This window comes from Schistocerca serialis, chromosome 5 (genome assembly GCF_023864345.2).
Source record: "Schistocerca serialis cubense isolate TAMUIC-IGC-003099 chromosome 5, iqSchSeri2.2, whole genome shotgun sequence".
In the NCBI taxonomy this organism is placed as follows: Eukaryota; Metazoa; Arthropoda; class Insecta; order Orthoptera; family Acrididae; genus Schistocerca; species Schistocerca serialis.
Genome location: NC_064642.1, coordinates 517,541,970 through 517,569,773, shown reverse-complemented (window position 1 = coordinate 517,569,773; position 27,804 = coordinate 517,541,970). Strand labels below are relative to the sequence as shown.

General features: G+C 42.3%; 1 protein-coding gene across 2 annotated transcripts in view; it reads left to right on the top strand.

The window, feature by feature from the left end:
* LOC126481178 (zwei Ig domain protein zig-8-like) overlaps window positions 1-25,928 on the top strand; it is a 183,526-nt gene extending 157,598 nt beyond the window's left edge. The window contains exons 5-6 of one of the 2 annotated variants that reach the window (XM_050104751.1): window positions 5,321-5,489; window positions 22,201-25,928. In XM_050104751.1, the coding sequence (XP_049960708.1) occupies window positions 5,321-5,489; window positions 22,201-22,313 (282 nt within the window). In that variant the 3' untranslated portion in view covers window positions 22,314-25,928. Of the gene's footprint in view, window positions 1-5,320; window positions 5,499-22,200 lie in introns of both variants that reach the window. The other variant, XM_050104750.1, reaches the window with a different exon arrangement.
* The last annotated feature ends 1,876 nt before the right edge of the window (window positions 25,929-27,804 follow it).

Sequence of the window (27,804 nt, the reverse complement as noted above, 5' to 3'; positions counted from 1 at the left end):
GTTTCTTCAAGAATGGAGATTTTATTAAGCTAATCTTATTTGAAATTAAATCACAGAAAGTAATAGTTCTTGACTCTTATAGAAATATACAAAAACGAATAGCTTTTGGAGGTATACATCTTGTGGTCAATACAGTATCTTGAAAAACTTTTCTTGTTGGACTTCTTCAGCCATGTAAGACTTTTAAAAGACATTTTAGTACTCATGGACTACAAAAAAAATTATTTACTTTCGCAGTCGCAATTTCGGTGTTATGGACATTGTCAGGTGGTACATGCAAAAGTTGAAAGATGAAGCACAAGATTTGGTACGTAGAGAATCCGCAGCAGAGAGGCACGATATTTAATTTAGAGCGATCCGCAAACCACCAGCGCGACCCTCCACTCTAGTGTTGGCGTTCCTGACGTGCAGCTGCTCGCCGACGGACAGTTTCTGCCAACATCCAATGACTGGAACTATTGCTCTAACTGGCCCTACCACGTATAATGTGTCCCCAAATACAATAATCCCGTACACCTGAATTTTAAAAATCCCCAAATCGGCCGTGGTTTGAATAAATATTAGTACAACAATTAATTAAAAAATAAGTAACAGGTGGTATATACGCTTACAGAATGAAATTAATGCACCACATATAAGGTACTAAATTTCAGAAATCCCAGAAACATTGCATCACATACACATTTAGAACTCTAAATATTTTGCAACATGTATATATGTTGTTGTCGTATCTCAGCCTTTTAACTAAGAAGTACATGAATAATGGTAACAAAACCGACAGTTGTATTGTAATACAATGTCGTTTATTTTTTTTAACACACGCTACTAGTTTCGACACCAAATGGTGTCATCTTCAGGTCCCTCCATATAGAATCACACGTAACAGGATAGAAAAGTATGAGAACACAGACCACCTAAATGATATTTTACGACTACATTGTGTTTATTTGTGTAGTATTCGGTTGTGACTTTGTTGCGATTGATGTACTGCTACATAATGAATGACTTCAGCTGCTCTTTTTATTTTTGTTTTGTATGTACGGTTGCATCTTGTTAATTAATAACTGGGAGTGGGTTCAGTGTTTATTTTCTTTTGTAGAAAGCGTCTTTTGGGTGCACAGTTTGGTTTTACTCTGATGTACCGCTATCACAGTATACTTTACGTGTGCCGAGTTCTAAGATGTGAATTATGCGTTTCGTCTAGAGGGTATATAGATGCGCTCGACGTTTGTCAAGTTTGCTTAAATTATCATCTGGGTTCCCATTCTTATAGAATCTTCGGAGTTTATTCTCTTGTTCTTGTGTAGTAATTCGTACCTGTTCTCGTTTTTATTCTGCTGGGTATCCATATGGACGTTTAAAAATGGTTTATATGGCTCTGAGCACTATGGGACTTAATATCTGAGGTCACCAGTTCCCTAGAACTTAGAACTACTTAAACCTAACTAACCTAAGGACATGACACACATCCATGCCCGAGGCAGGATTCCAACCTGCGACCGTAGTAGTCGTGTGGTTCCCAACTGAAGCGCCTAGAACCGCTCGGCCACCCCGGCCGGCGGACGTTTAGAGGTTAATGGTCTTGTAAGTGTAGTTGCACATGACTACTGGTTTTGCTCATCGACTTTTACTATGTTACTCTTTACAGCCTATTCTTACATGTTAAGAGTGCATTTGGCAGACGAGATGTTCTTCGGCGTTAGTTCGTCGTTCGTCGACATGTGTGTTCTGTGCTACTTTTAACCCTGTGAGTACATATTGACGGCGGATTTTACTAATGTTGGCTACATTGTTTTAGGTCCAGTAGATTTCTTGGAATTAGTAGGAACTTTGGCTACATGCTTCGTTGTTTCTTTGGAGATATTGCCTCCATGGCCTTTTACATTTACAAGTTACACATTTGCTAAGTTAGTGTCGTGGACCTTACGGATATGACTGGGTTGCTGTAGGGTAATATCAGTGGAGCACGTGTCTATTCGTATACCAGGTATTAGACTGTGTTTCACATTGTTTATGGTTTTGAGGTCATTACAGTGCTTGCTATTATGTCGGTGGGTTTGTATTTTCCAGTGAAAGTTTGTTCATTAGATTTGTGTCGCATTTGTCCACTCCACCCATGTGGTATTATGTTATCAGTTTGTTTCGTTTTCTTGTTATTTGTGCACCTCATACTTGTAGGTGTTCCAGGCAGGGATGTACGTGGCTTCGATTGCTTTGCTGGTGTAGTTCATTGTAACTGGATTAAAAAATTGCAATATAAGTTAGATACTGAATTTTGTTTTTTATGGATAACAGTAGTATAATTTTATCATGTAATTTTATGATGTGATTTTATCCCCCTGTTTAGTCATAAGGTATGATGTCTGTGCTCTCATAATCTTCTATCATGTTATATGTGTTTCCATATGCATTTGCTGTCGAAACTGGTAGCATGTGTTAAAAAGAATAAACGATGTTGGATTCCAATACAGCATCATTATTGAAGTACTTCATGTCCAGCAGCTGTCCCACTTCCCTTAGGGATTACCAGAGTTTTAAGTAACATGTAAGAACATAGCAATATTAAACGAGCGCAAGGTTTATATACACCGTGAAAAGCGTATAAATTACGTAAATTATTACTAAGGTTAGCGTCTTTAAATAAAACACGCCACATAACTATTCTTGTAGACTGTTCCAATGATAACAGAGGCAGATGGAGTGAAAATATATTCGCAGGACGTATTTTCTGTGCTCTTTTATGGATCACATTTTCCAGAGTAAAGAGTTTTAATCATAGTGTCATAACATCATTTTTGCATTTCTTGAAGATCTCAGCATTATTTATAATGATATGCGGTGTGAGGGATGACACAGGAAAGTGGTTTATAACGGTATGATGAAACGGCACGTACGTTTTTGTCCTTTGAGCATGCTGCATTGTACAACATGCCACTAGAACCATTGAACCGACCTTTTCGTTAACTCCAACCCCATTTTTATGTATAGTAAACGTTTATTTTCCTGAGAAGCTTGTTTTACCGTTGCAGTTCTTCAGTTTATTTGTTTTTCGTTCCTTCACTTATCAGTTAACACGATTCCCAAATCTCTGTATTGTGCAATCTGTTCAGTTCGACATTGTGTTGTTTTCACTTTCATGTGATACACTCTCATCGCCTTATTTTCCTTGGGTTGATATTGATTACAGTCATTAGTCATTTCTCAGGTTGTGCGTACACTGTGGGTATCAATATGAAGAAAGTTGTTGTATGTGTGTGTGTGTGCGTGTGTGTGTGTGTGTGTGTGTGTGAGTGAGAGAGAGAGAGAGAGAGAGAGAGTGAGTGAGTGAATTCCTAATGGACCAAACTGCTGAGGTCATCCGTCTCTAGACTTACGCACTAGTTAAACTAACTAATGCTAAGAACAACACACACACCCAAGCCCAAGGGAGAACTCGAACCTTCGGCGGGAGGGGCCGCACTATCGGTGACACGGGGCCTCTACCCACGCGGCTACTCCGCGCAGCCTGTTGAGGTTTCCGGGGTCATTTGTTGACTTATTGCCTTTTGCCTTCTTTCACGGGTTCTTAAATCAACGTTTGGCGATTTTTCTAACGTTTCGCCAGCAAAAGTGACTCTCTGCATCAAAGCTTCATGTTTCAATGCTGGTGGCCGACTGGATTCGAGTTCGTGGCCACATACTATATTTTTTTGTTGCGCTCACGACTGACGGATTCTCCCTGATTATCTCAGCTGTGGCTTTCCCCTTGCTATCTGCAAAGCCGTCGTTCGCTGCAGCATGGAAATCCAGGATCCGTCCAACTTGAGGCTTTCCTCTTTCTTATTGAAGCTGTTGCCATGTTTGCGAATTTCTGTTGCTACATACGGACCGATATGTGAGAAAATGTCAAATCATCAGTTGGGTCAGAAGAAAGAGGCAGGACGAATATGTGAGCCGCACTTCCTCACATGCAAGACGGAACACCTGGAAAGCGCTGTGAAGAACAGTGGGTCTGCCGCAGTTGCGTAAGAAGTATCACAAAACTTAACACTTTGCGAGCTGACGCGTGGGGAAGAAGGAAATTAGGTATGCCCTTTCTGCCTCGGACAGGAACTGCCGTATATTGCCCAGACATGGGGCCAAGAGTATCTGCAAACCGACCAAGAAGGTCGAAGAGTGTCGGCGAAGTGCAGAAGAGACCCATTTGCAACGTCAGGAATATATTGCATGCCCTGTACAGTTATAAGGTGTATGTTGAATGACGGGACGACCCAACAACACGACGATCACCGAAAATGAATGGTGTTGCAGGCTTGGACATGTGGAGAAATTGGCGATGACGGAGAATGCGTTGTTTGAGACCGACCACACAACAAAATTTGCCGACAGGGCAATTCTCGTTGTAGAGAAAGCTACCACGCTTGCTTGTTCAGGAATCCTACAGAAATCCACAATCATGACAACAAGTTCGACAAGAAATAGGACGGCCTGACCTTGAACAGGTCCCGTATTCCCGTGGTACAGCGAACGGGCATGGCAGGTAGTAAGGGGGGGGGGGGGGGGAACCACAGCGGTAATGACCAGGTAAAAGTCCTCAGACTATGGCGCGAAAGTTATACATAAATTGCGGTCGCGAGCTCGACTCCAGTCAACTACTAGCAACAAACGGTGGAGCTTTCTCAATGTTAGCCACTCGTGCTGGCGAAACGTCAGAATAATCGTCAAACGAACGTCGGCTGTAGAACTCGAGGCAGAATCCAACAGGTGTCACTACGAAGAAAATTCAAATTTTTTTAAGCACAATTTGTATGTCTCTTCCGTGTTTCATCGTTGTATGCCTTCGTCGATGTATTTTGCTCGGGTTATGTATAACGTTCCGCTGAAAGAGACTTTCTGCAAACGAATACGGGATAGGTACAGGCTATGAGAGTTTGCTAGGGTTATGTATAAAGTTCCGCTGAAAGAGACTTTCTGCAAACGAATACGGGATAGGTACAGACTATGAGAGGTCATTCTTCTTTCTTCGGGAAAAAGACATTTGCATCGGTTCACAAGATGTCTAAGAATCTATCCAGAAATCTACTCTATGCTTGTGTGTGCTGATCAACCTTATGACAAACGAGCAGCAGAGAAATACATTCCATTATGAACAATTTTCCCACTCTATTACTAACTATTGTTGCAGTTGTGCAATCCACAATGATATTACTAGCTCTTGGGAGATCATTCAAAACTATTTTGCTTCTTGGTATGTATCAACAGAGAAAAGCATTACCTCGGTGGCTCGGTTAGATACTGAATGTGGAGCGCTACACAGACACTTTTGTAACTCGTGTCGCAGGAGATCAACTATGACTCGGAACGCGGTGGGGTGTCCGTCATCACGGAGAAGGGCGACTTCACGACGAGCTACCTGCTCATACAGCGCGCGGACGCCCCAGACTCTGGGACCTACACGTGCAGCCCCTCCAACGCCAACACCAAGAGCGTCGCCGTGCACGTGCTCAACGGTGAGTCTGGTACGTTCAACCCGTTTCATCCCTCCACATTGTAAGTGGCCAAAACTTGTATGAAAAGGGTTTCATCACATCTTTCGATTACAGTTCCGCTTAGACTTCCTATTACCGTTCAGATTTTTCTTTTTTAGTTTTTCGCAATCCACTTCCATGCAATGTGGTCCTCCATAGCCACACAAAAAATTTTCTCGGTTTCATATCAAGAGCCATTATCAAACTTGGGCTATCTTCGCCTCTGACGGTTCTACATTATTTAGGTTCCTGCATTGCAGTTTCTTGCCATTTTCCCTTTGCTTACTACACTATTTTAAAGTCAACAAATTCATTGCAAATTCATTACAATTCAAAATAAAACTGGTCCAAAGTCGTATATTCAGCTTTTCGCGGCAGCCCAATCTAAACAGAAGGGACATCACAAGTAAAATAAGAGAAACGAGTGTAAACATCGGCCGCATTGTTCAAGACAGCATGCAGAAAAGTCCTGGAAAGTATCAGCACTTTATAGCTTTACAAATGAAAATTAAAAGATGTTCGTATCAGAATGTTATCAAATATTAGTATTTCGTATCAGAATAATATGAAAAGTGATCTGAATCTTTTCCTCGTATATTTCTTGCTGTGGATGAGTTTAAGTACCGAGACCCCCTGCCTTCATTCAGTAATGCCACTGATTTTTAATTTTGAAGTAATCCGACCATTTTCATTCTCAAAATTTTGTTTCTTCAGATGAGGCCTGGTTCAGCTAGTAAGAGTATGTTAACATACAAAATACACGCCGTAATGCAAGACAAAGTCCACCTCGCACATCACTTGTGTAATGAATATATGCGTTTTGGCGAGCAATTTCAGGAACATTTTCATTTTTTCCACACGGCACCAGTCTGTCAACTTTTGTCTTTGTTCGATTAACTTAAGCTAAAATCAGTTCTTAGAGACTGACTCGTATTCTTAAGCGCTTCTTTAACCAGAAAAAAGAGCGACGTGGAATACTTGTCCAGACACTGCTTCTCATTCAACACGAGGGTACACCGTATTCACATCCGGCCATACTTAGGTTCTCCGCAGTATCTTGAAATCGCAAAAAGAAAATGCCTAAATAGTTCGTTTGCAAGGGACGTGACCGATGTTTGTGTAGTTTAGGTTTATGGCCCGAATCTAATGAGGCCATCGTCGACGAAACGTTATGTGTTGCACTTCCTAAGTTGTTTTTTTCATTCTTTCGATCAGAAATACACTGGTGAACAAAACTACATCGACCATTTGGTAAATAGAGGGCTGTTCCATCTTTGAAAGGCATTACAGAAGCGATTCTGTGTGGTGTAGATTCGACAAGTTGTAGGTTTCCGGAGATGTATGGTGCGAGATATCTATGCAGACGCTACACAGTTCCCGTAAATTAGGGATCGGTGCTACTTGGCAGCGAGGCTGGCACCCTACAGGTGTGTACCGAAACGGGCCCAGGGGAACAGAACCTCTCGGGTGGGTAGCGTCAGTGAGTCGAAACTGGGTGCAGGCCGTGGGCAGCTCAAACAATTAAAAGAAGAAAGTAAACCTTTTTATTGAACCATGTGTTACTACACCTATAGCGCCTCTTTTACGTGCACAGTATGGATGGCTCAACGTGCACTGCAGCGGCCAGCTGACGGAGAAAGCTGGTTCAAATGGGTCTAATGGCTCAGAGCACTGTGGGACTGAACATCTAAAGTAATCAGTCTCCTAGACTTAGAACTACTTAAATGTAACCAACCTAAGGAGATCACACACATCCTTGCCCGAGGCAGAACTCGAACCTGCGACCGTAGCAGCAGCGCGGTTCCGGACTGAAGCGCCAAGAGCCGCTCGGCCACAGCTGCCGGCCCAGAAAGCTGGTCGTGTCGTCTGTGCCCGGGAATGCTGTCACCGGAAGCCTACTCAGCAATGCGTGCCCCAGTTGGGTGCAGAGTAGCTGCTCACTGAAGATGCCAGCGGTACGAAATACTGCAACACTTGCAGAGGACGACAGCCTCTGGATGTTGAACTAGCCGTGGGAGCAAAGCTGCGTAACGGCACAGAAGGACGAGCGGCTGTACTGTCCTAGTCACCATCTGCTGCCCACCATGGCAGGAGTCTGGCATTCTCGGAATGAGACGCGAGGCAGGCCACCAGTGCACTGGAACCAAGTTGTGGGACGCGGATTTGGAGCTAGAAGTTGGTCCGGCAGTGGCAGGAGCCCATTCTCGTAGTGGCTGCTTGCTGCCCCACATTTCTCTGGAGCCTGGCGTAGTCCTCTCGTCATCGCAGGCGGTGCCGGACTGTGGAAACATTTTGTTAGAAGTTACACTTATTTATATGGGTTGGAAGCTCATTTATTGTGTTGAAACACTGTTTCTGGCCACGCATGGAGAAACAAACCCATGGCACGACAGTGCAGAAACTGAAATGTGACAAGACAGACTTAAGCAATCTGATATCTTTTTTCAAAATATTCAAGATAATATTGTACTCAAGAGTAGTCTCACACTTTAATGGAATCAATTTACTCATCACACACAGTTTGGATTCCAGTAGGGTTGCTCGACTGAGAATGCTATTTACAAGTTAACGCATTAAATATTACAAGCCTTAAATAATAGTATATCGCCAGTTGGTATGTTTTGTGGTCTTTTAAAGGCGTTTTATACACAGGCGGTTCGAATCATACTTAACTATAAAATAGTTGTGCTGAATAATTCAGATAACATCGGAAAGGTAAAAAAAAGGGTTGGAGTCCCAAAGGGTTCACTTTTGGGTGCACTCCTATTCCTTATATGTGTGAATAACCTTCCAATTAACATTCAAAGAGCAAAATTGGAACTAATGCAGACGATACTAGGGCAATAATAAATCCCATAACAGAGAAACCAACAGATGAGTAGGTAAACAATTCTTTCCAAGTGAAACCTTCCCGTCTCCTCTAAACCTCTTTTGTTAATGATAACCTTCCCTTTTACAATAACCTATGTATCCTTCCCTTAGGATTTCTATCTCTTGCTTAATAATAACAAGTGATATCTTCCCTTTGAAATTTATTCTCTTTCTCAATCTTCGCATACAAATTTAATTGCTGCTTATTAAAAGTGATTTGCTGGTTATTTCGATGAAACATAGAATGTGTCGTCGTCGTGGCCCTAAGTCGTTATCTGCAATAACCAAAAACTGTTCCTTACCCTTCTTACTGTTACTGGATCGCCATCTGACTACTACATCGAACTGCGACATGAATATACTTACTCTGGTTTACTATACTCTATTAACTGCTGATGGGCTGTCATAATAAGTGGCTGTATTTATTACCAAAGCTGACGTTATTCTTTAACAGCAAAGCTGTTGTTATTCTTTAATTCATTTGACTGAAGATACGTAATTCATAGTTACACTTTTTCTTGACAACAATAAACTTTTTACAAAGTTTTACGTTGATGGTTTTTGGGATGGATTATAATCAGTAATGCCACACACCGTTGGGTGGCTTGCGGAGTATAAATGTAAATGTAGATTGCTGGCAAAAATTAATTATATTCTTTAAACGCTTCAAATATTTACTGTTGATAATGTAATGATTTTACAAACGTTCAAATGGGACTTAATTTTTATAATAATCTTACAACTAGCATTGCGCAAACATAACTTCAGTAGTCTTGAGTTTCGCAAATAAAATAATTCAATAATGTTAGTTCCTCTTATGATAATGGTGAGTTGATGTCTCTGTACATCCGTTTATAATATCTTGTAAATCATAGCTGGTGGCTGGCAGGCGCACTGCTCCTCTCAACCTCTCGCTTCAGACCTGCTACCGACTTGCTTCACATTTCGCTTACTACTGACGTCCTACGAACGCCGAAGTGCTGTCTCTCCTGCCAACAATGCTTTCTGGTGCAGACAATCCCTACTACCATTACAAAATGTATCAATACGCGGTTTTTCCCGCTCTTTTCTTAAAATGTATCCATTCGAGATCTCTCCCGCCCTTTTTAAAATTATATCAATTTGCGGTCTCTCTTGTCAACAATACTTTGGTCCAGACATTCCCTGCTACCACAATTATTTTAAACATGACAAATATTAATTATTCCTACTTAATCCTATTAATAAAATATAAACATGTTTCATAAATTGTGATTTGACAATAGACAATAGAAATATACACGTCTTACACAAGGAATTATTAAGTGGTTCTCTGAAAATGGACTCTGACTAAATGTGTTCCTCGAACCACTCCATCAGACTTCTGGTCCTGTGGCATGACGCATTACCTGGTTGAAAAATGCCACTGCTTTAGGGAACCATGATCGTCATGAAGGGGTGTAAGTGAACTGCAGCCAGTGTACGATGCTCCTTCGCCGTCATGGTGCCTTGCACGAGCTCCACTGGATTCATGGATGCACTCGTGAAAGTTCCCCAGAGCATATTGGAGCTGCCACCATCTTGTGTCTGTCCCTGCAGTACGGGTGTCCAGGAGATATTTCCCTGGAAGACGACGGATTCTCTCCCTCCCATCGGCACGATGGAAACGGTATCGGGCTTCATCGGACCATTCAGCTCTTGCCACTGTGCTAACGTCCAGCGCCGGTGGTCACGTGCCCTTTTCAGTCTCAGTTGTGTGTTATTAACATTGGCACATGCATGGGTCTTCAGCTGCGGAGGTTCATCCTGCATTGTGTGCCCAGACACACTTGTGCTCTGCCCAGCGTTAAAGTCTGGTGTTAGTTTCGTCACAGTTCGCCGCCTTTCCTGTTTTACCAGTCTGCCAGCCTACTACGTCCACCAGTCAGTTTAGGCCACATCACGGCACCGCTCGCACACCTTCGGGAGTTCGTCGCCGATTACAGTTACGTTCAGTAAAGTTTGTGGGAGACCAGGCTGCCCAAAATGAAAGAAATATATCGAAGCTTACTTCAGCAACAATCTCGCAATGTGGCCGAACAGAAGTACACGGCGATGCAGTGGCAGAGAATATGGAGAGCGGTCCATCTTCCCTCTCTCCCTACAGAGGTACATGTATTCTGGTATGTAGTGGTGAACGGCAAATTTCCGAACCATCAACTACTGCACTCTGGTCGACACGCAGATATGGCTACAACGCGCGGTCGTCGACTCCGGCGAGCACCGTTTGGTTTATCGCAAGAAGTTGACTGTTGGCTTCTAACGACGAAAATGTTGGCGCACACGGCGATCAAAGCTGACGACCTACTGTTCCCGAACAAACGCAGTAAACTGGATAAACGGGATGGCAACGTATTATTGGTATCGCTCCGATGACAAGAACGTCATAGACTTCCCGCACATACTGCAAGAACAACATGATATCTTGCGGCGACACGTGAAATATAGAACATGTTTCTCCAATTACTTGGGTTCGTTGTTCACGGACCCTCCGGCTAGTTGGGGTGTTCCAGGTATGAGAAGCAAAATGAGGAGATAGCTCAACGTTCAGGAACTAGAGTTGAAGCCTGATGTATTCAGGAAACTATATATATTTTTTAAGTTAGCTAGAAGATGACCTGGATACAGGCCAACAGGGCCGTTGCAGGGTCCCGTTTTCTTTTCTCTCTTTTCCTAGTGAACTCTTGAAATCTAGACAGAGTTAGGAGCCGTTTTTACATTTGGATGTATTGAATGGCACCTTTAGTTTCTGTATGTTGTGTTTAGCACCTATGAAAGACAATAAAGCTTAACACACAAAAAATCTCAAATAAAAATTGTAAAAATAAAAAACTTAAGAAAATCCCTATCATACGTTCGACCGTATCCCCAGAAAAGAGAAGGTTGAGGCATTTTGGCCAGGCGTCGGGTTGCTACCCCTGCCTACCCTGCCTCCACCAGCCCGTGACCTGATACCCCCACAAAAAAATAAAATAAAAGTGGTTAACGCACTGCCTACTAAGCAGAATATCCCGAGTTTGAATCCCAGTCCAGCACACATTTTCGCTCGTTGGCGCTGATTCTGCGTGAAGTCTCGATGCAACTGACATCGATTGTCCATTCTCCTTTGTTTCCTTTCTTCCCATCTACCTTCAATATACAGAGCTTCCAGTTATCACAATGTCCCGCCAAGAGGAAGATCCCAAGCGACTGGAAAAGAGCTGCAGGTGATTCACGCAAGTACGTTTGGCAAATTAACAAATCCGCCACCTTACTGGCCAATGTCCTTCCCTTATACTGCAGCCGAATTCTCGTATTCAAGTTCAAATATAAATACTTTGCTTGAGAGAGAGAATCTACAATCCACAGATCAACACTGATTTAAAAGAATCGCTCAACTTGCATTTTTCTCGCACTGTATCTTGCAAACCATGAGTGGAGGAGAACGGCAGATTCTATCTCGCTAGATTTCCGGAAATCGTTTGAAACGGTGCAGCACTGCAGTCCGTTAACGAAGGTCCTAATACACGAAATTATTTCACCGATATGTGAGTGACACGAACACTTCTCAAGTAATGCAATCCAGTTCGTTGCCGTCGACAATAAATGTTCATCGGAGACCAAGGTATCACCATGAGTGCCCCAGGGAAGTGTGATAGGACAGCTCTCGCTCTCTAGATAACCAAACCATCTGTCGGATAGAATGAGCCGCAATGTTCGACTGTTCACTAATGACGCTGCAGTTTGCGGGAGAGTGTCGTCGTTGGGTGATTCTAAAAGGATACCGGAAGACTTGATAGAATTTCTTTTTGGTGTGACGAATGGTCAAATGCCAAAATGTAATATAATGTAGATGAGTTGAATAAATAATAGTGTAATATCCGAATGCGGTCTTAGTTGTACGCTGCTCGACACAGTCACAACGATTAAAAATATAAGCGTAACGTTGCAAATGTGATGAAATGGAACGAGGAGGTAGGGTAAATAGTAGAGTAGGTGAATGGTCCACTATAGTTTAATGGAAAAATTCTAGGAAAATTGAACCGTGAATTTACATTGAATTTTTTTTCTTAAAGAATTTACTTTATTTACTAGCGATTCATCAAGAACATTAACACATTTAATCACACTAGGTGAGGGTGGAAGTAGTTGCCAGGAAGTAACTGATGGAAAATAAAATTCCTTTTAACAATTGTGAATTTTATTCCTAAAAGCTTTTCAAAAACAGATTTAAAAATTATAAGCAGAAAAGCACCCTCGAAATATCAAGTTACAATTTTATTTAGATGCAGAAAAAACACTATTAACAGTAGGAGCCTTCGGGCTGAGAAGCTTGCCTGCTCCCTTTCAACACGGCCGTAGTCATGACCGCTCACAACAACCTCTGAAAGAGTACACTGGTGCAAATTTGCAACACACTAGATTACTTTAAATAAAAAAATTTTTAACAACTCACACGAACACGTAAACTATGCACTCTGTAAGAGGGATGGGAATGGTACAACACTCACATTATTTGCCACCGAAAGTGCAATTTTTTTAAGGACTCTTACGGTGGAAGGGTGGCAACCTTATAACCTAAAATGAATATTTAAATAAAACCCATAAAATGTACAACATGCTCTACATTACACATATACCACCTCGCAAGATCATAGGCAATATAAAAACATATTTAAAGAATTCGGCCTTTAAGCAATAAGTTCGTTAACACCAAATCCGACAAACATGACAGAGGCAGCTATTAACGTATGGGAGATTGACGGGGGAGAAAGGAGGGGTACTAAACAACCCGAACCGCAGATTGCTCTACGCCTCCCCAGTTCCACAAGTGAAAACGGACAACCCAATTCACAAATAACCACCTTCCCGCGGGTGGGCAAACGGAGAATAATGGTGTGGCGACCCCAAAACAAAGCGGTTGGTGATTTCACCAAGAAAGGAAGTAGAATTTAACAAGTAAATGAAACAAAATATCTCCCATCACTTCTAATAAACTGCGATTTCTGGCGAATACCTGGTGCAGCACCCCCAACGATCTCCCGAACCGTCGGCTGCCAGCCGCTTCAACGGACGCAGGAGACGCGCCGATCTCCCGTCTCACTGCGTCGCAGCTCGCCCCGGCCAGCCCGATGTCGTGGATTCGCTCCTGTTGCTCTCTTGTGAACCGCGAAGCCACTACCTCTTTCTATACGGTGCGGCCCACTGGACTCACGTGGGGACCTCACATGCGCCGACGCTCCAGGCGCACAGGTCATCTCGTGTCTCAGTGCGCGACCGACCAACCGACCGATCCAACCGCCAATGACCGTTGCCCGAGCAACTCTGTTACTGGCGGAGTGGCAAGACTCTCATTTCTGGCTTTAAAGTTTGATCCAAACGACCGACGACGACAGACACTAACTGCCGCACAAATGCAAACGAGAGACAGACCAGCAACTGGTGACGCGAGACTGTCCTAGCCTCACTCCGACTGACCAACTGCCGAGCTGATCGCGCCCCTTAAATGCACGCGAACAGACAACCTTTCCGCTCTCCCACCAGAGGGAGACTGCTTCACACAACGCTCTGTAGCGCGTTCTTCGAAACAGCAATTTTTTACCACGGCTCAAAAATGTAGCCCAATTATAAAGGAGACTGTGTACAGAATAATCGTGCTACCCATCCTTAAGTACCACTCTGGTGTTTGAGATCCCGACCACGTTGGACTAAAGGAATGCATCAAAACAATTGAGAGGCGTGCTGCTAGATTCGTTACCGGTAGGATCGATTACCGAGCGAGTATTACGCGAGCGTTACGTAAACCATAGGAGGCACCTTTTAGGAAAGAATACGTTCTCTTCACGAGACGCTTAGAATGATTTAAGGGAGAAATTACTATCCGTTTATCTCCTCCGTGTTACTGCAGATGACATGTTAAGGATTCCATTGTTCTGGGAATGAATTACTCGCGAGGTGCCTAGTTGCTTTCACCACCCTAAGTGAAATGCATAGTTCTAATGACTTGACCAACCTCCATTTTTCTGAACTCCTCCTCTGGGCAGACAGCTGAACGTCGATCGTAGATCTGTTGCTGATGCTGTAATAAACCGTTAGTGAGGAACTGATGTTATGTAATGAAGTACAGTCATGCTCATAAATTAAGGATAATTGCAGAAAGTGGTGCACTACACGAAGCTGGCGCTGATAGCATAGGCACATAGGGAACACACGCAACACAGATCTGTAAGTCCACGGTATTGGTGATAAGTTGAGAAAACCGTCCCGAAACACATGTGCTACGAAACGCCACTGTTTCCTGCGCGTGTACCCCGACATCAATATGGGAGATGATCACCACGCACAAGTACACAGGCCGCACAATGGATTGGCATACTCTGGATCAGATGGTCGAGCAGCTGCTGGGGTATAGCCTCCCATTCTTGCACCGGTGCCTGTGAGAGCTCCTGAAGTGCCGTAGGGGTTTGAAGAAGTGCAGCGATACGTCGACCGAGAGCATCCCAGACGTACTAGATGTGGTTTAGGTCTGGAGAACAGGCAGGCCACTTCATTCGCCTGATATCTTCTGTTTCGAGGTACTCCTCCCGATGGCAGCTCGTTGGGGCAGTGTGTTATCATCCATCAGGAGGAAGGTGGGACCCACTGCACCCCTAAAAAGCGGACATACTAGTGCAAAATGACGTCCCGATACACCTGACCTTTTACAGTTCCTCTGTCAATGACATGCAGGGGTGTACGTGCACCAGTCGTAATCCCACCCCACACCATCAAACCACGACTTCCATACAGGTCCCTTTCAAGGACATTAAGGGGTTGGTATCTGGTTCCTGGTTCATGCCAGATGAAAACCCGGCGAGAATCACTGTTCAGACTATACCTGGAACATTCTGAACACACGGTCACTATTAGCACGTCTGAAAACGTCTGCACACTTACTCGCTGCACCGTACTCTGACATGCACCAACACATCTCTGTATATTTGGTCTGCTGCCAGCGCCACTGTGCGACGACCGCAGGTAAAATGCACCGCATGGTCATACCCCGAGGTGATTTAAACCCGCAAACCGCCCACCAGAGCGTTATTTCACCATGTATCAGCATTATCCTTAATTTATGAGCATGAGTGTAGTTCGCTGACTTCTTTTAAAGGGGTATCATTCGAATTCATTTTAGAAAAAAACGGAAAACTGCAATTTGGAAACATTATTCCTGCTTTCAATAATTGAAACTTTCCATTTCGGTTATCTGTAAGGAATTCAGTATTCTGGGTTCCACTGTGTCAAGGATGTACCCAGAATATCAAGTTCCGGGCTTAACTTCACACCATGGACAACGCAGTGCCTGACGGTCTTCACTTAACGACCAGAGCAGCGGCGTTTGCCCAGAGTTGTAAGTGCTAATAGACAAGCAACACAGCATGAAATAATCGCAGAAATCAATGTGGGACGTACGGCGAACTTATCCGTTTCGACAGTGTGGCGAAATTTGTCGTTAATGAGGTATGGCAGCAGACGACCAACATGGGTGTCTTTGCTAAAGCACGACATCACCAGAAATGCCGCTCCTGAGCTCGTGACCATAACGGTTGGACCCCCAGTTGACTGGAAAACCGTGGCCTCGTCGGATAAGTCCCGATTTCAATTGGTAAGAGCTGATGGTAGGGTTCGAGTGTGGCACAGACCTCACGGAGCCTTAGACCTAAGATGTCAGCAAGGCCCTGTGCAACTGGAGGTGACTCCATACTGGTGTGAGTTGTGTGTACATGGAATAGACTGGGCCCTCTGATCCAATTGAACTAATTAGTGGCTGGGAATCGTCATATTTGGCTTCTTGAAGACCATTTGCATCCATTCATGGACTTCACGTTCCCAAAGAACGATATCATGTCAAAGGTTTGAAGAACCTTCTTGGCAATTCAGATGAATGATTTGGCCACCCTGATCGCCCGACATGAATCCCCTTCGAACATTAATGGGACATAATCAAGAGGCCAGGTCATGCACAAACTCGAGCACCGGCAGCACTTGCGCAATTGTGGACGCCTCAGTCTTTCTACAGAGGACTTCGAACGACTCGTTGGATCCACGGCACGTCGAGCTGCTGCACTACGCTGGATGAACATTTTAAAAACATCATCTTGTAACACAATTGCCTGAATATATGTAATTTATTCTCACTGTTCTGAGCGCATTATTTCTGCACACAATTAAAATCTGACTTACCGCAGCAGACAACATGTCTGTCCACTATGAATACCTCTTGAGATCTGATCCGTTAATGCTCCGAGACACCATATGTCTTTTCATTTAGCTTTTACCTTTGGTTATAATGCAATTCTGACCTCAGATATAAGTAGGCGATAACTTGCTATTTAGAGATTCTTATTCCAAAATGTTAAGCAAGTTTAATGCATCGTTAATAAAATATTAATGAAATAAAGTTAGAATCAGTGCGCGTAGCTTCCGAGCGTATCAGCGAATTACATTGATAGACTTAAATTCTGGGGGGTATTTCCCACCAGAAAGGCGGATAGGTCACACTAATGATTGCGTCTTAGGCATAATGCTGCAATCTCTAGTGCTCTGAGGAAAATATCTGGTAACTAGATATGATGGCTACTAGGGCCAGAAATATCACACGCTACTGAGAAAATTTGGAGGATATACATTTACTGTAGACTGCGAAACGACCAAGTTGCCACTAACGTACATCTCGAGCGACGATCGCGAAGACAAGGAAAGAAAAATCAGGGCTCCGAGTGGAATAGGAAAAGGATTGAATAGCAGTAGTACTACAACAGGATTTTTTTATGATGGAGACTCAAGTTTAGGCTATAATTACTTGCAAACCAATAGGTCTATCGCAAAATGAGTTGTGCCAATATTTTCAGCGTTGGGCTAGTGGAGCAATTTGGTTTTAAAATTCAATATATATATTTTTTAATTTTAGATTGCAACAAACATTGTCCGATTTTGGGCGTCTTCGCTCAGAACTGTTCACTTTGAAACTATATAATTTGAAATATATTTGTCCGATGTTAATGAAATTTTAGTAGGCACATATATTGGTAGTGGAAATCTGAAGTTACAAAATTTCCGTTACTGGAAAAAGGTTCTTATGGTTTTTATGAAGTAACTTTTTTTCAACCTGCCTTACACATATAACAGAAAATGTGGGTTGGAGTGGAAGGTCTCTTTTGAGATTGTAAGAAGCTACAAGCACAGTGACCCTACCGTGTGATACGGATTTTATGGAGAATAATATTTAAGACTGTGCGTATTGAAAAGTGCGATTAGCAGTGGGTGCGGGTGTGGAATCAGGTGCTACGTTGCCACCGTCAGGTATAAGAGTTGGGGCTCGGAAGGAATGCACCATTATTTTTACTTTCAGTTCTATTTTTTTGTACAAGAAATCCATTTTATGCCACCTTTTGTCGTGAGGGCTGTGAGGTAACGGGCGAGTCGTGGCGCCCTGAAAATATTCTAAGTTCGGAGGAAGCAGTCGCCACACGGGCCGCTCGGCCAGCCAGGGCCCGGCAGCAAACACGTGGTGGCGAACGCTAGCCGGACGAGAGGGGGGTGGGTAGCCCCAGTACGTGGTCCATCGAGCACGTGGCTGGGAATTACTTGGTGACACTGTGGGCTGAGACGGCCAAAGATGGCAGACTTTGTGAAACGTTAATGGCAGACATTTCACAGTTCGTATAGAAATAGTAGACACATGAATCCTGATACCTCAAAAAGACACATGTACATTAACATTATTTGCACGGCGATTCTGATGGAGTAATCAGATTTTCAATATCTTTATTAGTTTAAAGTTTAGTATCTGACAGTAAATTATACAAGTAATCCCGAGCAACGAAATTCCAAAATCTAAACGATTCATCCGATGTGGTCGACCGACTTGTCTTTAGAAAGCTATTAGTGTAAACCTAAATTGATATAAATTACAGGCATATGACTTGAATAGTACATGAGTCATTGGAGGTCAAAGTGGCCGATTACTATCGATCGCGTCAGGCCATAAGTACTTCACAATTATATGAAAAAACGGTAGCAGCATGCTTATAAATATATTTTTTCATCTGTGTCTTTATTTATATCCGATATATACTATTCATGAAGAAATTAGTCAATTATTTACTGTGTTTTAGAAAGCACAGAGCCGTTAGGCTACTGGCCTACCTTTTGTTGCTGTTCCTTTGATATAAGTTTATTTAATTTCTTTATGTATTTAATAATGTGTGCTAGAGCGTGTTTATGGTCCAGCCGTAGGAATATTTATTTAATTTCAAGTTATTTAGATATAAATCAAGTATTTCGTATGTGTTTCATTAGGTTTGTGTGGATACGTAGACTTGGAGACATGCAGGGAGCGCTCTAGCCAATCACAGCGCTCGTTACTAAGAGAGTTTCCGGAGAGGACACGAGGTAGTTCGGAAGAGTGCGGCGCTAGGGACAGTCGCACAGGACACTGAGGGTTCTGGACAGTCTCACAGGAGACGCAAAGTGCTGGACGCGACGGACGCGGAGCTGGACTTTGAGAATGTGGAGCGGTTTGCGCGTGGTCGCGACGGATAGAATTACTTCGGAGTGCCGACTTGTGCACTTGTGAGATTTCCGTGGCTTCTGCAGTGAAGACGTAGTGTGCGTTTAGAAGGGAATATCTCGCGAGCTATGTTGTAGTTCATAACTAATTACGTGCAGTAGGAATCTGTTGTTTCCCTGTTATTCAACTTATATTTTATTTAATTGCTGGACCGTAGACACCAATAAGTGTTTTGCAGAAATATACCGCTTTCTCAAAAGTCCTTCTTCTATCGCACTCATCACTGGAAGTCGTTAAGATACTACCTGCAGTTTTTATTTAATTACTATCTTTCATTTATAAATTTATATGTTACTTTCATAATTCGCATTTGCCGAGTGATAGAAACCTTCGACCATTCGATTCATGTGTGTATTCTTATCGTATACTGTAGACTCAGCAGTATTTGACCTGTAATGCGGTAACTACGTATCGCAGCCCCTAGACAACGAAACCAGCCAAAACTTTTAATACTGTAACTCTGAGTCGGAAGGTACGTAGTTGAGGGCCACCAACATCATTTCATTTATTACTTTTTGGAAGCCCGCAGGGCGTTGGATCTCCAATGGGAGGTTTACAAATGTTTTGCTTCCTTTTTGGAATGTCATACTGTATAATTTTTACAAGAGCTTTTTACATTGTTCATACATTTTTAAAATATTTATATACACTAACATTCATATGAAAAGTCACTATGTTCCCATAAATCAGAACTGCTGTCATTCTCATTCATGTGGGATATTTTCAGACAGTTCATCTTTCTTCCAGTTTTCTTCAGTTTTCCTGGCATGTTTAGTAATGTTTTTCCAGAGTTCTAGAGTTACAGTCTGTAAGGCTCCTCGGCATAGAGCCTAAAATGCTTCCATACTTCCACCGTTTCGTAATGTGTTAGCCCCATCCGTATTTGCTGCTTTTCTGTTTAGATACGAGCTCGACTGGATTATGCTTGCAAAGAACCAAACAGGTTTTACTTCCGGTCGAAATTGTTTAGTTACTTGTTCCAGTTTCTTTATTGGTGTGTGAAATGTCAGCTCTGCCTTAGTCCATATTCAAAAGTCGTGAACTCCAGGGGCAGAGAACCATTGTTTGGTGTTATCCAAGATTTGATTCCTCCTTTCAGCCGTTACATGCTCGAGTTTTTAGGTGAACTACAGACCATCGTATGATGTGGTGCTCAATCTAAAATAATGGCTGACCCTAGAGGCAAGAAACAGAAATTTCTTCAACCACTCTTTATCAGCCCAGTTTATTTTGTTGTGGTAATCTCCTGTTCCTTCTCTAATTCAGATGAGTAAAATTATGATGCATTTCCCAGCACGAGACTGTGTCTTGAATTCTCCACGCCATCTAAAAAATGTTCTGCATGTATCCTCGGTACTGATTATAGTTGTCAAAACAATTTTCTAAAGATTCTACGAAGTCTTCTCTCCACTCAAACTTCATTGTGTGATCCTGTTCGCATCAGGTTTCTTCTGTAAAGGAAATCTTTTATCCCTATGTTGGTGATTCTCTCGTTCTTGTAGGAAGGTATGCCGGCATGCAGCAGCTGTCACACTCTCCATTAGCACTGGTTTTCTGTTACGTTTTGAAATGTAATCCGAAGCTGTTAATCACTTTCAGAAGAGCAGAGATTGAAATATCGGAAAAATCTACCATATTTTCTATCAGTTTCAGGTTGAGTTTTTTAATGATGGGGAATATCTTACTCGTTAAAAATTACGGGTAGTTTTTCGTAATGTGGATAAAACATAGAGCTAGAATTTCGGTCGGCTTCGACAAACACACAGTATTTTTCCTGACCTGGATGACATATCTTCATCATTCTCCTTTGAAGCAGCTCGTCATATTTTCACTGCTGACAACGATATTCCAAGACAGTGTAGACAAGAAACATACCGTCCCCAACTTTTTCACACTCAGTTTGAATGAAATAAATAGCGCATTAAACCATTCCAGCCGCGCGGGTTTGGCCGAGCGATCTAGGGCCCTGCATTCACGGAATGTGCGGCTGGTCCCGGCGGAGGTTCGAGTCCTCCCTCGGGCATGGGTGTGTGTCTGTCCTTAGGATAATTTAGGTTTAGTAGTGTGTAAGCTTAGGGAGTGATGACCTTAGCAGTTAAGTCCCATAAGATAAAAAAAAAAAACATTCCAAATTCACCCACTGACAACGGTGTCCTCAGAATCATTTGTATATGATATCGCTACTGTGACAGGAAAAATCAAATAGTAACAATGATACAAGCATATCGTTCCTCAACTGCTTGTAACTAAACTGGAGCCTCCTTAATAAAAAAAAAATTTCGATAGTAGCTACTGAGGAAGAAATTTCTGAGGATGTACGTCTGGAGTAGAGCATTGTATGGTTGTGAAACATGGACTGTGGGAAAACCGGAACAGAAGAGAATCGAAGCATTTGAGATGTGGTGCGATAGACGAATGTTGAAAATTAGGTGGACTGATCAGGTAAGGAATGAGGAGGTTCTACGCAGAATCGGAGAGGAAAGGAATATGTGGAAAACACTGATAAGGAGAAGGGACAGGATGATAGGATATCTGCTAAGACATGAGGGAATGACTTCAATGGTACTAGAGGGAGCTGTAGAGGGCAAAAACTATGGAGGAAGACAGAGGTTGGAATACGTCAAGCAAATAATTGAGGACATAGGTTGCAAGTGCTACTCTGAGATGAAGAGGTTAGCACAGGAAAGGAATTCGTGGCGGGCCGCATCAAACAAGTCAGTAGACTGATGACCAAAAAGAAAAAAGTAGGTATCCTCCGCCATGCACCACATGATGACTTCCGGAGTATCAGTATAGACGTTGATATATTCTGACGATGGCTAAATTTTCGGCCTGTGGTCTTAATAAAGGAGAGCTTCTGTAAAGTCTGCAAAGTAGGAGACGAGATACTGGCAGAAGTAAGGCTTTGAGGACGGAACGTGAGTCGTGCTTGGGTAGCTCAGATGGTAGAGCACTTGCCCGCGAAAGGCAAAGGTCCCGAGTTCGAGTGTCGGTCCGGCACACAGTTTTAATCTGCCAGGAAGTTTCATATCATCACACACTCCACTGCAGGTTGAAAATCTCCTTCTGTGTGCTTAATAACCTAGTCAACTAAATGTCTACGCTAGAAAGTATTTCATGATTGGGCACCGGAAGAAACCGAACTGCGGTCAGAGGTGGCAGGTGAGTCCCGCCAGCTGTTTAAAGAAAAATATCGGTGACTCCTCGTTGCAGGCGAGCGCCCGGCGGCTATGCAACACGCGGGCCAGCGCCGGCTGACGCACCCCGTGGTGGAGCTGCTGCTGCTCGCCGCCGCCACCGCCGCCTTCGCCGACCACTGCTGCTGATGCGGGCGCCTCGCCCTCTCCGCGGTTGGCAGCCCTGCTAGTCTCGCCGTACCTTCACCACCGGCGCGGCCGATCGGTGACTCCTCGACGAAGCATCCTCAGCATGTGATATCGACGCCTAGCTGTGGAAAGTGTGAGCTCTGCTCTGGTGAACCGTTAAGCTATACTCTTCATCAGACAGCACCAGGACTGGCGTTCCAGTCGCGCCCTGTTAATTCTTCAATGTTAATTGTGCGCCGGGTTGGCTTTCGACGGACACTTCTAAACCGAGGCATCGAACGAGACGATCACCTACATTGCATCAGCCACTCCCACCCGATCACTTACACCTTCGAGATGATCGGTTTCCAGACTGTAGAGCACTGGCCTACATAATTGGAGTAATTCAGCAGTTTACATTTTATAAGTAAAGGTCGCGATTTTATGCAATAGATATGTGCATACAGGATGTTACTACCCGGATGTTTTCGCTGTGTTATCATCATAGCCGCTTCATTCCTAAGCTGCCTAGTCACTATGGAAGCAGCAAATGCAAGACTGAATGGCTTGATAGGAGGAGCCATTTTAAACAATAAACACCTGGAATTTAAACGTTCTTCTTATGAAGAGGCCTTGCCTCTTCAGAGGGTGGCTATCGTTATGGCCAGTCTTGTTTTTGACTTCGTGTATTTAAAACAGCTGTAAGAAAATGCATCCTAACTGCTCTCTCAGATACCGTACCCACAATATTCATCTTCTTCCTACTGATCTTTTGCCTATAACGTTTCCTTCCATTCTCAGTCTTAGAATATTGTATTTTTCTGCTCTAGTTGTATGGTCAAAATATCTCGATCTTTGGTTTTGATTGTGTTCCCCAAGGCCTTATGTTCATTGATTCGTCTTGTCCACACCATCACCTATTAGCGTCATTATTCAAATGAAGAAATTGCAAGCCAGACCTGTATGGCCTGTTTCAAGATCAACACCTTAAAATCTAGTAGAACTGTGTAAGAGCTTCTTCTGAGTATGAATATGGCAGTATTTGCTTGGTTCTGAAGAAGGACGAATGCCAAAGTTTTTCTCAATTGCGTTTTTCATATTCTCAGAACTCAGTCTTACAGAGGCCAAAAACCCTGACAAGAACAGGCAAGTTCTCATGACTTCTTACCCTTTGTGTTATGTAAAATTCATTACAGTCGAAACTTTTTAATTCGTCATTACCATTATTCCATAAATAATTCTTCGCTATTCATAGTTACAAACCAGTCGCATCTGATGGCGCCATTAAACAATTTTCGTCAGAATTGACTGAAATAAAACGGTTATCAGTAATGTCCTCACTGATGCTTTCTCAAAACAACATGAAAAATGAACTTACTGTGTTGGTTTCATTTCAACAAAAGCTGTTGTTCATACAATTATCTAATAGCAAATCTCGTAAATAACGCACGCTGTCTTTACAACATACTTAAGACGATTGCCTCTTTTACAGAGGAATGCATATTAGCTATTGAAATTTGTCATATGGTAAGAGGTGGTAAGTGGTTGATATCCCGTAGATTGTGAAATCTTTGGAGTGGCTGAACTAAAAAACAAGTACCAGACAGAAGAACGTAAGACTGCATTCTACGAAAATTATCATTCTGCGTCATAAATGAAATCTGAATTTGAAAATTGGCGCAACTCATTACGAGCAGTGTCGGCAACAAAATACTCCAGTCCCGTACCTTACATAGTGCTCGTATAGGTCTCTCTTCTCTTAAATAATAATTCATGTTATGTCGTAGCTGCTACTGCCACCACATTGCCTCAAAGGTAGCCAATATAACATTGCTCCCGAAACTGCCCGTCAAACATGAGATAACGGCTGTTAATCACGCTCATGACGAATTTTTGGGATCAAAATGCTGCTGGTTCTGTGATTCCACGGCTCTGGATGGGCTGAAACGAGTCGCATAGGAAGAAAATTATACATATACATATGTCCATAAATTGCTTCATTTGAAAAGCACTATCAGAGACAGACATGCATGCATTTGTCTGAACATTTTCACTCATATACAACAGAAAATTTGTATCGATGGAGATAAAAGTCCGTTCTGAAAAGTTTGTTATACGACGATGTTTTAACTTCGACTTGAACAATTAACCAACGTTCCGTTATTGTCGGACTGCACTGCTGGCCACATTGACTTTGAGTATTATTTTCTGGTTTTACGACTTAGTTCGCAGCGTTTTCTAGTGCATTCTTCGCTGTTTTAATTGCACTGTCTCTGAGTGTTGAAATAATTTTTTGCATCAGTTTTATTCTAGGTACACTGTATCCATAACATGTTGTAGCATGCTCCTTACGTTGGCCTTAATCTGATTTCTGCGATATGTTCGAGCACACTCGATCCGTTGTGTGACGTAGTGGAAACATGAGATCACTTGATCATATTTCCACTAGTTATTTTGTTACAGCTGGTAACATTGTTTTGATTGATTTTCATTCCTCATTTAACGATTATTATCAGTAATTGTCAGTTATAATTTTCTCCAATCCACATTGGAACCATTACTTAAAGTTAATCAACTTGGGTGAGTCACCGAAATATTTCGCTAGTCGCTGCAAGAACATACTTTGTACGTCAGATTGATACGACCCCTCATATAACAACTTCCAAATTCTTTACAGGCTACACACATCTACTCTTGTGTAAATGCTTTTTTGAACTTCAAATTTTTCTCTTTCTTTCGATTTTTTGATACTGTAGTCCTTTCTGCTATGGTGGACACAATCTCAGTACCTGATGAAGATCTTATATACACCATAACGTTAATGTGAATGACATTGTATTATGCACGCAGTGGATGTTAAACAAATGCGTCGACCATATACCGATTTTACGTCGAGTTTATAAACAGCAAGGTGCGGGTAAAAGTGCTTTCCAGTGGAAGTATTTGACTTTAGTAAACTAAGTCTCTCGTCCATTTATTATTAAATTACCAGTCCAGAAACTATAATTAGATTTCACTCTGATCTCTCTAAATTTTGATGTGTGTAAAAGCATGCTGATAATTGTGTATTTGAATTGCGTGATACAGATCCAAAGCTGTTAGTTGCTAAGCTTTTGACAATACTTCACGTAACTCAGAATAAATATTTCAAGTGTGATGTCTGGCTTCCGACTGACAAAAGAACTACAAAAATTAACAGGTATAAGGCCTTATTTTGAAGAATATTGAATGTAAAATACAAAGAGAGAATTTATTTTCAGGATAAAATACGACAAAAGAATTTGTCTATGACTATTTCTCAAAGTGATATTTTTGTAAACGTCCACATCAACAATTTTCTTGTAGATATTATTCTATTGTCCAATGTGAAGTTATTATGAGTAAGTACTTGCAATTTTTACGTTTGAAAATAAGTGACCGGTGCCCATTGGTGTGTTAAATGTTACTGAAGATATATGTTTTCTCTTATCGTAGGTGATTATCTGTTTTATGCAGGTCGAAGGAAAATTGCTTCAGAGATATTTGACAGGGAATACAACCTATTAATGACTGTAAATATCCTTTACCTCTAAGTAAGTTTGGTCCTTCATAAATAATTTACAATATTTTAAAATAAAGTAAACAGTTTCATTGTTCTCTTTGAGTTTCTTATGTGCTTGACCTATCGAACTTATAACCTTTTCCTGATCCCATCAATGAACGTAATGTACCACCATATCATTGTGTATATCATTGTGTATAGTACCACACAAAGCAATCAATTGATGAAACTATCAAATAGATTATGAGTGCAGCAGAGCTTCGAACTCTGACATAGTACTTAAGTAATTAATGGCAAAGGCCAGTGTTCCGATGTAGCCCACAGTTTTAATATATATGGTGGCTTCATTACGGCGTGCAAACTGCGAGGGGGGGGGGGGGGTATAAATAATCCTGCGGCCTTCAAAACAGGGATTTCATACAGCTACACACTCAGGCACATGGATCTGAATATTTAACGAACTTGTTTCTAGAACCTACATTTTACGTTCAGCGCTTTTCAGCTCTACGTTGCATAATTAAGGGTGGAAGAGACATGCAGATAATGACGACCAAAAGTACCAGGTGCAGATTCATGTGTCTTATTCTATGAACCACTTTTTCAACAACAAAATAGTCACAAACTGTAATGAACACTCATCCGCATTGGTCTGTTTTCAATATTTTTTACGTATTGTTGTGCTGCTCAGTCAAACTGCTCATTTGCCAGCACCTCGATCATTTTGGAAGCAGAGTCTGGATGTTCAGTTGTAGTTTTGGTAAGTGTGATAGTTCATAGGAATTCACACTAACGGTGCTGGCGATCTCTTCCACGAGTGTACACGTAAACATTTCGCAACGCAGTTGGCTGCTCATCACGAGACATGGTACACAAACGAAAGTAACCTCATTAGTGCATTCTAATTACACAGTCTATACTCTCAAATAGAAAGATCACTGAATCACATTCAACTCGTTTTCTTGAGTTTATGCAGTTGATTAGTGGCTCGACAACACGCCACATGAGTACAGGCGGAACACTTATTCACAATAATTTGTGTACACTTTCACTAATGAAGCAATACTATGAAGTACATGACTACGAATACGAAAGTAATATCCGCTTTTGGAAACGAAACGGTTGGCATTCTGTTAGCTACTTCTCCAGTAGTACTCTAGCTGCACACAACGAAAGCTCACGCATGAATCTCTGTAAGAATCACTCTTCGCAGTCGCGAAACTGTAACTATAGATTCTGACACGGGTAGCAAAACTGCAGTATGTTTACAGGCGTCCTGTACACTTCTGACCTAAAGCTTAATTCTGTAGCTGTTTTGGTCACATGCAAATATATTTGTTAATCCCAGCAATCGGCGAGTTAGTTGCTTAGTTAGTGAAGTAAAATAATCATATTGTGAGGTACGTGCTGGAACCTGCTACCGATGGTGACCACGATATGGATACCTTTGTAATTACGAATGGACCGGAGACGGAAACTCATACCTGCTTACTCACAGGAGCCATCATCACACTTCAAGTATACAGCTACCGACTGCATGAGAGGTTTCGTTGTGAGTGCAGACACTTAGGATAGTATCAAACTGATGATATTACACAAACACTAATCAGTACTAAGACAAAATGGGTCTTCCCGACAATAAATTTCATGAAGCAGGACAGTGATGACTCAAATTAAACGCAGAGTTGAGGTATAAAGAAGGGTGTATCATCGGTCACTAGGTATTGTAATGCGAAACCAAAAGTCTCCGCTACACCAACTGAACAGAAGTACCTGGACATGCCCATGTAATGTGGAACTGATCACTAGATGTCAGGAGAAGTGTTGTGCTGTTTTGGGGGTTGCGTCGTGTTGGGTTGTCAGTAGAGAAGCAGTAATAGCAGAATGGGTGGGTTAGTGACTTAAAAGTAGGTTCATCATTTTATGTTACCTAACAAATCCATCACATATATTTAAACCCTCCTGAAGCTGCCT